Here is a 14,332-nt window from a genome sequence, read left to right on the forward strand (position 1 = left end):
TTATATCAGACTACATGGGACTAAACTGGAAAGAGCTGTTGGTCAAATCAGGCATGATATGAAGCCAGAGGAAACACTGCTGAGTAAGCAGTTTTTAATGATTTGGGGAGGACAGTGTCGGAGGTGTAATTTGAAAGCTTCTGTTTCCGGAGTCACACCACGGGGCTGATGGACCAGTTCAGAAAGGACATAAACACTTACAAACTCTCCCATTTGAGAGATGGGGTTTGGTGATAAACATGGGAGCTGTTTGCAGGCAGACCTGCTAGGCTCTCGGTGGCAGCGAGGCTTGCCTGCGCTTTGATGGAGATGGTGAACAGCAAGTTGGAGTCAGACATGCATGGGTTTTCTATTTTAGCTCTTTTTGGTGTTTTCTTTTCATCAGGTGTGGTGTACAACCAGTGCATTAGTCTCACGAATACAAGTTTTTTGCAAATTCTGCTGGAATACAGCTGGGCCTGTTGAGTTAACCTGGCTGGAGAACAGGAGGAGAAGGCTGATGCTCTGAAATTCAGGCAAAGCTGGTGCAGCCGTGGCATTCAGTTCTCATGAGATGTGAGGGCAGGCTGCTACATGAAAGGATGTACGTGAGAGCTTTTATCTGAGGAACTCAGGCATATGTCCCTTTCTATCCAGGTCTATTGTAATGCAGTCTTCAAATTAAGGCTATAAAAGGAAAGCCATCTGCATGGAAGTTTTGACTGACAGAAGACCTTCATGAAAATCCAATCTGGATTGTGGATGACAGGAACTGTGCATAGGAACAACGTTTTCAGATAGATTTATTAGTTTATAATATCTATTACCAGGCAAGAAGCAATTTACAAGCATCAGCAAGGGTTTCATTGCTTTCTTATATGTCCCTCAAAGCCCTACTTAAAAAGAAAAACTAACCTTTAAAGGAGATAAGTATTACAAAGTTTTAAGGATGCCCTAAGCTTTTAAAAGGTTGAACATTCAAAATTAAGGCTCTAAAGTAAAATAATGAGATCTTTGTTAATTAGAGAAAATCACAGGAAAAATACCCAGAAGACTTGGACCTTTGATCATGACTTCCTTAGTCTTCACTCTTCCCTAGCTGGACTATCCAAAACAGGCTTTCTCTACACTAGGCCTGAGGAAATTATTCTTAAAGAGGGCAGGGTTCTTCTCTGCAGGGAAGACTTACATGTTGAAGAAGGAGGGCATGGAGGGGTTGTGGGGGTGTGTATGTGTTTATGAGTGTGTGGAGGTGGATTTCCTCTGCATAAAGGAAATTTATAGTTGGTGAGATTCACAGTTGAGTTCAGATCTTCAGCCAGAGGAAACAGAGTGTTCCTAAGCCCTGCATACCATAGACAGACACAGTTCCCATTCCCTTGGTTTGGCCCTACTTCTAGAAAAGGGAAAAGGTGCAAAGGGTTGCAACCCATCACCTGTAGCAACCCCCTTGAAGAGATTATATAGAAGTGTGAGAGGCAGAACATCTCTTTTTACTGGAGAACTTTAAGCGAGGCTCAAATTTTGATGGGGCAAAACTAGAGATGTAGCAAAAGACATTGGTGGCCATGAGATGGGGCTATAAAGTAGTAGATGGAGATGAGGAAGGCCACAAAAGGGACAAGATGATGATGTTGAAATTGGGAGAAAGAACTGGTTGTGTGGCTGGGGAAACAGGACTGGGGACATAGGAGAGAACTAGGGAATGCCAAAGAAACAAAAGTCATTGACAGTGACAGTGAGGGAAAGCAAAGAGAAGTGAAACATCAGGAAGGTGTAGAAGAGAACCCAGGGGCTTCTATTACGCCTGTAAATGTGGTGTTAAGAGAATTTAAAAGAAAAAAGATACCTGTTTCCAAGCCAAATCAAAGTGAGTGTCAGGGCCAGGAAGCAGGTGGGGGTTTATGTGTAGTTTTTCCTTCCTAAACCTATCAATAAACCCATTTTAGATTAGAAGAGAAGCATAAGTCTTTGGATTACTTTGCACAGTAACACATACATGCCCTCCTCTTAAATAAACACATCCACCACTGTCTTGCTGCAATGCTAAATCTGCTGAAACCCTCTTATGGTGGTTCATTACTAACTTGGATCTTGTTCCAGATACACTCCTCCTATGACAAGGGTTGCATTCCTAGTGGAAAAAGTACAGGCAGGAAGGTAGTAACATGGTGTCAATGATGCAGCTGAATTTTACTTTTATTTTACAGGTCAGGATTTATTCTAGCTAACAGGCCACTTCTAGTCAAAACAAAAAAGGAATGCTCCCTCTGCTCTTCAGGGAGAGTGTAAAAATTCATTACCCCAATACATTCTAGCTGCCTGTGCATAAATATCTTTTCTCAATGCTTGCTTGTGATGGAAACTGTTCGTCGTGTTTTGCAGGTACAACTTCTGAACCTCCATCTTCGTTCTGCCCTCCTCTTGGCTCTGATTTCTCTTCCATTCTCTTATGAGACTTGCCTTTTCTCAAAGGCAATCTCTCTCTTTCTCTTTTCTCCTTCATGCCTTCAGGTTGCTAAAAAGCAGGAGAAAAATAGCAGGGAATTAAATGCAACACCCACATGAACAATAACATCTCATTATTTTATTTCACTAGTAATGTATAATAAAATATTCCAGTTACCTACCTCAGCCAGATCAGCTTTAACATGACGGGCTCAAATTCAAGGCCCCAGCCAGTCACTCTAAAACTCAGCAAGAGTCAACATGCTTTTGATTTTGATCTATATATGGTAGGAGGGTCACCTGTCTGGAGGGCTTGAGGAGGGAGAGGAGAAAGGAGGGAAAGGAGAAGGGAGGGACTCTCAGATTTCAGCCCAAACTCCATGTTTCTGTCCTTTCATATGATCCATCTTTATGTGTCTGAAGGCTGCTCAGTGCTAGTTGCAAAAACCTCACTGAAAACAAGTGCTGAGGGTCATAAAGTGTCCTCAAAGACACTTTTGTAAGGGAAAAGCAATATGCAGGGAAGGAGATGAAATGGGATTACCTTTCCCTCACTTTTCTTTTCTTTTGACCCATGTAGTCATGTAAAGGGTGGTTTGAATTGCACTCACAGAGCTCTGAATGCAAAAAAATGCTCCATTTGGAGCTACAAGTGTAAGCCCACTCCCAAACTTCCTTTCAGATCTCAAAGACAGTTCTTCAAGATTCTCAAGCCCTTCACATCTCCCAAACTTCAACGGTTACTGAGGGAATGACAACAATTTAGTCTACTTGAAAGGTAGATTAAAATACAGCCCAGCACACCTCACTGTGGATTACAGGAGGGTATTAGATCCCATATTTTTAACTGGAACTGAAGCCGTATTTAGTGCAATGTGCTCACTGTACCTATCATACAACTATTACCCACTCACAGACTTTCTAGCCATAGGCACTTTTGAGAAATTATAAATGATAAACCAGACAACCACTGGTGAGGGTTAGCAAATGAGGCAATGTGAAGTTCCAAATGAAATCAATTGTGATAGGTCCTAAAGGGGAAAAAGAAGATTAGAGAATCAACTTAAAATCTTAACAATTGCATAACAGAGTTATCACCACAATTCTGCATATTCTTAGAGGACTGGGCATGCAAGGATGATAATTGTAGGACTGATCATGTAATGATACTGCTTATTGAAAAGGTATTTTTTTTCCTTTCTTGTTGCTGCACAGAAGGCCTGAAAAGGGAGCTGAAAATTACTCCTCCACACAAAACCATCAGTGTCAACAAACTAAAAAAAAAGACACTACCCTCTGTTGTTGTTTGGTGCTAATGTCAAGTGTTATTCAAGCACATCTTTTTTTCAATAGTGTTCTTCCGATACTTAAAAGCTAGTTAGGGTTTATTACCCTTCCTTCCGTTGTATGATACACCAGATAGTTTGTATCATAATAATAAAAATGTGTTAAATTTTCATAGACAAAAGGTTGTTATTGGCTACTTCATCAACACAAACCATACAGAAAACGCTCATGCCTTAGGACAGAATGATGGGGAGAAGAGAAGGACGAAATGGAGGAAGAACCCCCTGCTGGCTGCATGCCCTTCCAGAGAAAAGACGTTCAGCCACTTATGGCAATGGCTGCCGCTGCAGCTGTGTGGTGACATTGAAGGAAGCAGATGGATGGAGTCCCAAGGGGCAGCCTCTCAAACATCATGATGTCTGGCAGTCTCACAGGTAACACTGTATATGGTTAAACCAGGTCAGCAGCAGCGAGACAGACGGGCCTTACGGCAAAAGTGAAGCAAACCTAGTTTTATATTGTCATGTTTTGTTGGCACAGCTGTAGAAACCTCTGAAAACATTGCCACAGCCAGTGCGGTGTCTCATTTTGAAGATAACAATTTTTGAATAAGTCTAGATGGTAACACTACATCAAGAATTCTCATACTAACGATATTACCACTTTAACCTTGGTTGGTGCTACTGTAAGGACCACATAATTTGAGAGATCCTAATTCAAGCTTATTTCTGCTCTTCCCTCAGCAAAGCCACAGCAATTTCACCAGGGATAAAGCTGGCCTGCTTGTTAGTTGGTTGTTTTGGTTTTTTTCCTTCTGAAATGATCTTGAGTTGGTTGTTACCTACCAAAGAAATTGAGCGTTTGCTTTTAAGATGCAATTGCTTTTCAAAGGACTCTGAAAATTCCTGGATGGAGTTTGATCTTGTCTCTGGGCATGAGCTGCCTGCTGAAGGTGTTCTGCTTGCCTTCCTGTGGCAGTGGCATTTGACATCTTGGTCTTCTTGAAATTCCTTGGAGCCCTTGAGATGGCCTGAAGATGAACCTTTAGTAGAAGCATGAAGTCGTGTTGTATGGAGGGAGGAAAGCCTAGCCTGAAAAACAAGAGGTCTTTGTTGAGTATTGAGTATTGAATATTAAAGCAGAGCACACAGGGCAGATTCCCTCTGCCACAGAGTGCGCTCTGAACAATGGTGCAGAATGAAGGACCTTGCCCAAACTCCTGTAACTTTCCTTTTACGTGCAGGACAATCACACTGCCAAGAGCTTGCTTTTTCCAGGGGCAACAGCAGAATTTGCTTTTGTTCCTGTTTTTGAGTATCAAAGTTTTGGCACTCAGATGAGCATTTCAATTGTAAAGCTTGCTGGATCCCCTTAGTGCCCACTGACACTAAAAGGAACTGAGACTCTTCATAACCTCAAAAATTCAGGCCTCACACCTGGTGGCAGGTTCTAGGCGGGACTCTCAAAAAGCAAAGACCCAGCCTTTTGTGGCCAGGTGAGCTAGATACTGGGTTTGACCTGCAGGTGCTCCAGGTCTTATCAGATATTTGAGTTCATTTGAGTGTGACAGGGACCATTTCTATCCCAGTGTGTCAAATCTGCAGCATGGCTTACATGCAGACATGATGGTCTATTGTCCAGGTCTGAATTTTCTGCTGGTTTCTTGGGCACGTTTCTCCTGAACTGATGAGGGAGCACTTTCAGAGCACTGAGGGATGCATCCCTATCACAGAAATGGTAGGAAACAGACTTCCTACAATTACATTTATAGGGCTAAAGTAGGGAGGGAGTAGACAATTATTTAGTTTCCATGTGGTTCAATTTTCCCAGGCCTGACATGCAGATAAAAGCTATTGATCTGCATCAGCTGTGTTTAACTGAATGTCTGTAAAGGAGATTAAACTGATACAGAACAGCTGTGTCCTGTGGAGTCATGTATTGGTGGTTTTAGAAATAGGCAGAGCTGTAGAAGAGATGGGTGAGGTGGCCACCACTTACAGCCAGGCATGTCCCAAACCCTGCCACCTGCTGGTGATTTTTCAGGTTTAGTTGCTGGGCACTGGTAAGATGCAGACAGGGAAAATTGTGAGAGAGAGAGAGAGATGGGAGGTACCGAAAATGAGACCCCCACAGGTGTCAGGTTAGGGCACTCCAGGCACCCAGCTCCTTGAATGAGCCTGGTGCGAAGCCTTCAGCTCCTGAGTAACCCTGAGGAGCTTTGCTGGCTTCAAGGGAGCTGTGATTGTTTATAACAACTGAAGGTCTATCCTGCAAATCCTGAAATGCTTTCTAAGAAAACCCAGTAGAAAACCCTACGCTCAGAGTAGTGTTTGTTTGGGGTTTTTAACAAACAACACTGGAAAGCTAAACCAGCTCGGTATAGTGGCCACGTGAATCTACAAACTTTGGACTGCAAGGGACCTGAAACATCTCCTGTACACACTTGGATTTAGGCTGACCCAGATGCTATTGTAAATGTATCAGCACAACAAGGACCTGTGCAGCCTTTCTCTGAATAGTGAGGCTGTGCATCCATATGGCTGTGACTATGTCACATTAGACAGGCTTGATGAGAGGTGCTAAAAATAATAAATCTTACACCTGACAGGAACACCTAATACCAAAGGGTTTTCATGTCATATGGTACTGGTTCAATATCTTTTCCAGACATAAGCTTACTTCGGTAACTAGTATTATGGCCTGCCTCTGAGAGTAGTGGTAATGATTTCTGCCGCGCTATTTTTACTTTGGTTTCAAACCAGTCAATACAGCTGTATCTTCTGTAAGGTCATATTGTATTGTTATTTTAAAAAGCATCAAAGTAATCACATTGTGCTTGAGGGACAGGAGGACACACGCTATGTCAAATTCAACAAGCTAAATGTCTTCTGTGTCATTTTAATGGCATCAATTTATATTGTTTCCTGGAAATAAAAATCGTCTCACACTAAAAATCACTGGTATTTGTTCTTAGAGGGTTTGAGCAAGAGGACAGCTGAAATGGGGGGTGGTATTCTCTCAATCCTGTTTTGCAATGTTTGTAAATATTTTATTTTACTAAGACATTGCTTCTTAATTTCTCTTCACAGCTAGAATTACAGATAAGTCCTTAATAAAAAGACTGCAGTTCACATACTGGCATGGCAGCAATGGTCCAGAAAAGAGGCAGGCCTTCCTCTGAAATGCGTATCTGCCTCAAAGGACTAAAGGTAAAGCTACACATACCTATCTCTGCAATCATATTACCGTGACCGTGCCCCCCTCACAGTGCCCTTGCGTGTTACATACCGCTGTAGCTGGGAGGACAGCATGCTCCCGCATGTCAGCGTGTCGCTGTCCTACGGACACAGCCCTACAGAGGGCAGGAGCCTTAATACATTTCATGACTTATAATTAGCACAGTACATTCATTTGTTTGTTTGTTTTGTGGTGGGTTTTTTTGTTTGTTTTTTTTTTTTTTAAGATTGACACTGTGGAGAACAGAAAGAGTCGTAAAATGAAGCTCAGCGATGAAGCAGATCTGGCACTGGCTTGAGGTAAAATCCATGTGGCTTTCTTCCTGTTTCTTAGATTTAATACATGCATTTAATACCCGCCTTTGGTGGCAAACTGATTGCTTGGTAACATTGTATATAAGAATGGCTGAAGACTGCTTTAAGTTACGCTTCTCCTCCTGAAGTCTCAGCAGCTGCTGGCTACAGATAGTCCCTCTGTATCTGCACGCTCTGCGGTCCTAGGACACGTCTTACCCTGCCCAAGGTCTGTGAGCACAGCCCCAGAACCTGCTCCTGTCCTCGCCCCCCCCGCCTCATGCCTACAGCTTGTGCCTCTTTAGCAAACTCCCCTCCGTCTCTGGCTCCTAGGGTCTGCCCTTGGGTAGTTCTTAAGCTGGAGAAGTGGGGAGGAGGCAAAACAAGGGAAAAGGCATGGGGAGGAGGAGTGATAAATGCTCCCCTGTATCAAATGGGGGAATTTTTGCTAAAGCTGGGAAAGCCAGAAGCACCAAGCCTGTTCTCAGGGGTTCTTTCTCCCTCCCTTTAGTACTCCCTTTTCCTGCTCCAGCCTTTGTGTAAAGGCCAGTCCTGCTTGGTGTATCTATTTACACAACACCTAATCTTTTGCTAATTGCCCAGCTAAAACACACAAGAAGTATACAAACAAAAATACCTCAAGAAATATATGTCAATATAATTTGCCTGCTCTCTCTCTCTATTGCTGATGGAGATAATTGCTTCCATCTTTTGGGCTTGATCTGAGGGCTTGCACAGCTGTCAGTAAGAAAATTAATCTTCAGTGTGTCAGCACGAGCTTTCATTGTTTGCTGAAGTTTATACAGTGACCCCAGTACTTCAGGGATAATTTGGAACATCTGACATACAGATGCCATCCCACAGCTTGCTTTCCTTCCGGAAAGCTTATAGCCAAGCATATATTCCTTAAAAATGTTTTGACCTAGGCGCCAACTGTTCTGTAGTAACAATATTGTGGTAGATGTTTGGTCTGACTTTTGTTTAGATTAAATGTTAGTAACTTCAACAGCAGTCAGTTGCTTGGCTCCCACTCGCAGCTGTTTCTTATCAGATTTTTTTGCCATGAGCAGCAATGTCTACTTGAAGGTGGATACATCTATAGGGTTGTAAAACTCTTATCAGTGCTCCTTTGCCTCCTGTCTTCTCCCCACAACAAAATGTCTGGGAGGAAAGAAACTGTCCTGAACCAAAATGTTGGAGGATAACTAGAATGTGTCAAGGAAAGTCGTAGCTGGAGGCTTCAGAAAGGGTATCACAGTTAACGTGTATAAAGTTTGCCAGGGGAACAAGTTAACTAAAGGAGATGAAAACAGATGACTTGGTTCTCCCCAGGCAGCTTTCACATCCACTGTTGACCCACAGCAACATATACAACTCCGACACTTTTCAGGGGAGTGGAGTTGCAAGGTTTAGCCTGTCTTGTCAGTGACCCAGTGAAGGACGAATACAATTTTGTGTTCCCCTCTGCAAAATGGGAACGAAAATAGCTAAAGCATTTTGTGAAGCTCATCTCAGGTAATGTTTGTGAGCTATGCTAAGATATTGGGGGGAAAAAAAAGAAAATTCTTGTTAGTTTGGGAGTTGTTCTACAAAGATTTATCCATATTTTGTGGGAGTCTAATGTGATAGGATGCCACAGGAGTTTACCATTGTGTTTGAGGTGAGAGTAGGGGCTTGAGCGTCTTCCTACAGCATAGGAAAAACTACAAAGACCAACATACCAATTTGGAGCTGAAAGCTATTTCCAATGCTATGCAAAACCACCTTTTGTGCTATACTGTTAGCATTTTGCTATGTAATGCCAAAACGCTCCTGGTGCAGGTGCAGTTCATATGCACAGGACTGTGCTATTGCTGATGCAGCATATACCAGCCCTGGATACGAGACAAAGTCTGTTGGTGGTGCTATTTTGGCAGTACCGTTGTATCTGTACGAGGAATTTTTGCCAACAGCTGTGTCAGAACCTGATGGCTTGATGTTCACCAGGACAGCTGTGTTATCTCCATTTACGATGTTGACACAGAAGAAAAGGTACAGTTGTGAACTGCTGTGGAGGTATTAACTTGCAGAGGAGACGCAGTCTGATCTCAGTTATTAATCCTCCTGATTAATAGCACCGTTCTGATGAAATGAAGACAATATTTAACTAACACTGATAACTACTATGAGGTTCAAAACACTTATCATTTGTAATAATGACTCTTACAGTTATCATTTATAATAACTGTGTAAAAAATACACAGGTGCAATAACAAGTTGTTGCTCTCAACAAGGAGATGTTCTTTCTGGAGGTATTTCTAAGGAATTATTAGTGCCCGTTTGTTTAACTTCCAGATTTGGTATAAGACTACATGTTTTAGTGCTCTTCACTACCAACTAGGCAGAGATTCCAAATAAAAAAGTTTAATCTCAAAATTTATCCCCAAATCATAAAATCTCCAAACAAATCTTCCCTTCTCATTCCTCCAGTCAGTTTCTGGTACTGAGAAATAAAGCAGTTGAAATTCATATCTCTTGTATAATACTACTGGAGCAAGACAAATTTGTGTGGAGCAGTAATGTAAAATCCAGACATAATTAAGTGTACAGGATAACTTTAGCTCATTGAACAGTAATGTCAAAAGTCACAGTCTTCTTTCTGTCAGCTAATTTAATCCAAGTTCTAGGTGTTGATTCACAGATGCAACTATAGTGAAGTATTTGAGTAGCTATTAGCTAAGTATTTAAATAGCTTTTGAACAAACTGAATATAAGAGCATGCTTCAAATGAAATGTATGTGTACACATACAAATACATACACAAATATAATACGAAGATGTGTTTAGCAGCTTTCTCACTAGGCAGTGATTTAATGTACATTCTTACACTTCAGTCTGTATTGCGGCCTAAAGAAATCACATATGTGTAGATCTCTGAAGGACAAAATTAAAATACAGTAAAATTAATAAAAAAAAATTAATAAACATTCTGTTTTCAGGCATTCTGATGGAATCCATGAGCACAGCTCTAGCTCAGAGTCTGTCTTGCTATCTGTGACCGGGGTGAAATAGAACTGTAAATAACAATTGTGGCTGATCAGTTCAAAACTAATGGTTGAAGGTTACCTCTCCAACGCATTCACGAATTCAAAGAGGAGGGAGGTGGTTTTGGTCTGTTTTGTTTTTCTTAGACAAATTTTTTGAAGAAGAAAAATCCCACAGCTGAGAACATGGCAGCTCCAGTGGAGGAGAACTTGCAAGGTGAAAACATAGCATGGAAGGAAAAAGGTCTGGAAAAGTTTAGCTGTTTCTCCCCAGTAGAATAGCATTTGCTTTGTTGCAGCTGTAAGAATATCTAAGTGAAAAATGGTTTGTAAGGAAACATATCTTTGGTAAGCCAACTGATGTAGCTGGAAAAAAAAAGAGACAGTTTGGACCACCTAAACATTTTTTAGGGCTGAAATAAAATCAACAGCCTTCAAGTAAAGAGCAGACTGGGAACAGCTGCTTTCAGTTTAACTTCATTTTGACAATAGGTTGGACAGTTGTGAACTGCCTTTAAAAACTGCCTTTGCATGTGAACTCTGCCCCTTTCCCAATTATTTTGTTGGTTTAGGAATAAAGAACGTGCTTCTCCCTTAAAGTCTTACTTCACAAGTGTAACGTTATGTGTTGCGTCCTTATTTTCAGAGTCAGATGTTTCAAACAAGGAGGGATGGCATCCTCTAGCTTAAATTAGAAGTTACACCCAAAACCAGCTAAATCCCAGGTAGTAAAGCGTACAACTTCTTGGAGATGGTATAGTTGCAAAATTAGGTCCAAATGCTGTGAATATGTACAGGATTATGTAGTTTTACACATGAGAACAGACTCACAGAAGCCAATGTTTGTGTGTCAGTTTCCAAAATGTTTTGATCTCTGCCAGGTCATGCTTGGCAGACACAACAACATTGTAATGCATAGGTAGTTATTATACCCTTCTCCTTACATTTCTGGTCCTATCATTTCTTATCTTGGAGTTTGCCAGTTTTCTTGTATTCCAAAAAGCACCGGAGGCCTGATTCTGGTAGGGAGCTAAGTTCAAAAAGCAACTAGATGCTGCCAGTAGGAGCTGAGCTTGCTCAGCAAGATGTACCATACTCATCCTCACAGACCTCTAGGGCCATGCCTCTAGAGGGGGGCACTTATATTTATACATAAACCACACACACACACACACAGAGAAAACTGCACACAGCTCTTACCGGAAGGGAGGCTCTCCTTTGACTAAAGGGTTGTGTCTGACGTTTCTTGTGGCCTCTACCCTCTTTCTCATTCTCATCAATCAAGTTGTGGCCCCAGAAGCTGCTCATCCATTTTGCAAAGGAAATGTCATCATCCTCTTCATATTCCATGTACAGACCCTCCAAACTTGGGGGTGTCTCCCAACCAGACAAGGAGAAGCAAGGTCAAATGCCACCTCCAAGCCAATAGCCTCACACTGTTCTGCCAACAAGAGGAAGAGGAGATGCAGTTTCAACTACTCTTTCTGCTCTCCATCCCCAAAACTCATCTCACTGCAGCCCTAGGCACTGTCTAAACATAAAGTCAATCCTTTCTGATCTCTTTTCAACAAGGTTTCTTTCAACCTTTCCATTACAGAGATGTCCAATATGACACTGCCGCAGGGGGCTGTTGGGAAGGGAAATGTGTTGGCTGATCCCTGTGTGTTGCTGTTGAGTGCACCAGCTGTCAATACCAATGGGGAATTGCCCACAGTTACATGCCTGGGAGGTGTGTACATGAACCCAAAGTAGGCTTGTGATTTTGAGAAGCAGAATTGACATATTGATGGTGGTCAGAAGTTGGCACAGCTGCTTGCAGATGCCTAACTGGCTCTGTGGGAGTGAGGACAAATGGCCTGCTCTTCCCATGTTGCTCTCCCTCCTGACTTCTGTTGTCTCGGCTCTTCCTTTGGTATTCAGGAAAAATGGTCTCTCTAGGGCCCTGCCCTGAAGAAACCGCTTGTTCATTTTTGGGTTATGACAGCCAACGTGAATTTCCATCCTCTTTCCACCAGAGTCATTTCATCTGCCATATCAGCGTTATGGGAGGCCCTACCTCACTTGAAGGCACAAAGAGTAAAGATGGGTCCGATTCCTCCTTGCCAGCCCTGGGTGTAGGCCATATATGCCCTGCCTATACCATAATGCAGAACAGGGCTGCAGGCTGTTTTCTGACCCTGAGACCGAGTGGCTAGACTGGTCACATCTACCCTACATGGCACTTGTGCTGTCGGTCTTCTCAAGGCTGTATGTAATGAACTATGGCTGTAATACTTTCTTGTAATTTGTGTGTCTTTTATGTCACAATAACTGATATAACAGGAAAACTCTGTTGTGGCCCATAAAACTGTTGTTTGTATAGTATGAAACTGGAAGATGCGTTACATGCCTTGGGATGTGTCAGAAGGACACGGAGTGCTTTGAGGCTGTACAGCCTGTTGGGATAGTGTTGGAACAAGAAGAAGAGACCCAAATCTAACTTCTTAGTGGAAGCAGTCCTTGGTGTGTGCTAGGTAGCTAGAGGTTCTCCTGGTGCCTAGCATTGCTGTAGAGATGCTAGTTGTCCTCGGCCAGAACTACGCCAAAAGCTTGCTGACAATTTAGCATTACGGAGAATCAGTTGTCTAGCATTAAACCTTGCTCCTTGTTCTCAGTCTGTTTAGCAATACAGATGTAGTAACAAAACTCCAGTTTCATTCATGAGGGTGTGAGGTTTAAGTACAATACTCTGATGTAGGACTCCTCGTTCTGAAAAATAGGGGTGAAGGGACCAATTGATCATGGATGCCTATGTGCTGGTGTTCTACCTTGTCCAGTGCAGATGAGACCGTGATTAGCACAAGGACCTGGAGTACATGGATGTGCAGATGGCATAACCTCAGATATTGTGTATCAGATCTTGGAGACACAACCAAACCTGCAGCAGGCTGCTTTCTTGTCAGAGGCACAAGTGGATAAGAGTGAGAGGACTACCTGCAAAACAGTACAGTAATAAGACACCCGGAGCAATAAAAAGGACATGTAGGCTGATTCTCCAGGTGGGGAAGAACACTCCTGGCCATCTTCTAATGGCCTAAATTTGACTTACGTCCTTGAGGCTACCAGTCTGTACAGGCAAAGTACATCAGAAGGCCTATGCTAGCTCATAGGAAGCATCATGTGGGTGGAATTTAGGCTGTCCCAGTAGGAAGCTATCGGCCTGTTGATATGTATTTTCTATTGTATGGTTCAAGTTTCTTCTTTTCTGACATGTAAGACAGAACTGCAGCCTGTTGTGTGGAGTAGGAAATGCTTATGCCATGCTGAGACAGGTGACATGGAAAAGTGGGAGAGACGCTGTCCCACAGCTTTGGCAAAATATGCTTATGTAAATAGCAATAATCCATAAATTAAGGGAGAAACAGCTCAAGCTGTTTACTACCAGGCACCAAGTTATGTTGACTCATAGTCCAGCAGGCCAACTTTTAGTTGGGCTCTTGAGGTATTTGCTTTGCAAACTTACTGTGGTTTTTATTTTCAGTCCTTTTTTTCTTCAGTGCAATATATGTCTTCACACATATTCCATTTCCCTCCCACCTACAGTGACATTTCTAGGTATGAGATGACCAACATTATCTGAGTATAAAAAACTATCAAAGATGATTCCTCTTCACCCTCAGCCGAGTGCTCCAGGGAAATAATTGGAGAAAGATAAGCTTATTCTGCCTACAGGTAAGGATGCTAAGTAGGCATAGACACACATATAAATAATGCAAACGTATATGCAACATATATAAAATTCCAGTATTGCATATTAAATTCGTTTTATGACAAATTCAATTAATAACTAAAAAAAAAGAAAAATGGCAGTTATAACAAGGATAATTTTGCTCCGAAATGTTCCAGTACAAAGTCCTAGGAACTCAGCATCAGTCCTAAACGTTAGCAGCCCAGAAACTCCTTCTGCACAAAATTAATCCGGACCTCAAGATACACTCAGAATTTTTAGGCCTGGGCTAATAACGTAAAGCCGAAGCAACTCCGTGCCTTGCACCCCCCCACCGCGCTGGGGCGCCCTCACATGGC

At 42.3% G+C, this 14,332-nt stretch overlaps 1 protein-coding gene across 1 annotated transcript; it reads right to left on the reverse strand.

Moving 5' to 3' along the window:
- Positions 1–2,155: 2,155 nt before the first annotated feature.
- LNP1 (leukemia NUP98 fusion partner 1) lies at positions 2,156–11,708 on the reverse strand. The gene is made up of 3 exons (XM_010291141.1): positions 11,468–11,708; positions 4,560–4,805; positions 2,156–2,497 (listed from the first exon to the last, which is right to left on the reverse strand). Exons 1-3 carry the CDS (start codon positions 11,615–11,617, stop codon positions 2,294–2,296), a joined length of 600 nt encoding a protein of 199 aa, XP_010289443.1. The 5' UTR covers positions 11,618–11,708; the 3' UTR covers positions 2,156–2,293.
- Positions 11,709–14,332: the final 2,624 nt, after the last annotated feature.

Source organism: Phaethon lepturus, unplaced genomic scaffold (genome assembly GCF_000687285.1).
Source record: "Phaethon lepturus isolate BGI_N335 unplaced genomic scaffold, ASM68728v1 scaffold56407, whole genome shotgun sequence".
Lineage (NCBI taxonomy): Eukaryota > Metazoa > Chordata > Aves > Phaethontiformes > Phaethontidae > Phaethon > Phaethon lepturus.

Excerpts from the sequence above, each read along its gene's own strand:
- LNP1 (XM_010291141.1), bottom strand. The coding sequence starts at position 11,617 with ATGGAATATGAAGAGGATGATGACATTTCCTTTGCAAAATGGATGAGC. Across the intron at positions 4,806-11,467 it reads AAAGGAGAGCCTCCCTTCCG|GCTAGGCTTTCCTCCCTCCA; the intron begins GTAAGAGCTGTG and ends CTTGTTTTTCAG. Across the intron at positions 2,498-4,559 it reads GCAAACGCTCAATTTCTTTG|CAACCTGAAGGCATGAAGGA; the intron begins GTAGGTAACAAC and ends CCTGCTTTTTAG.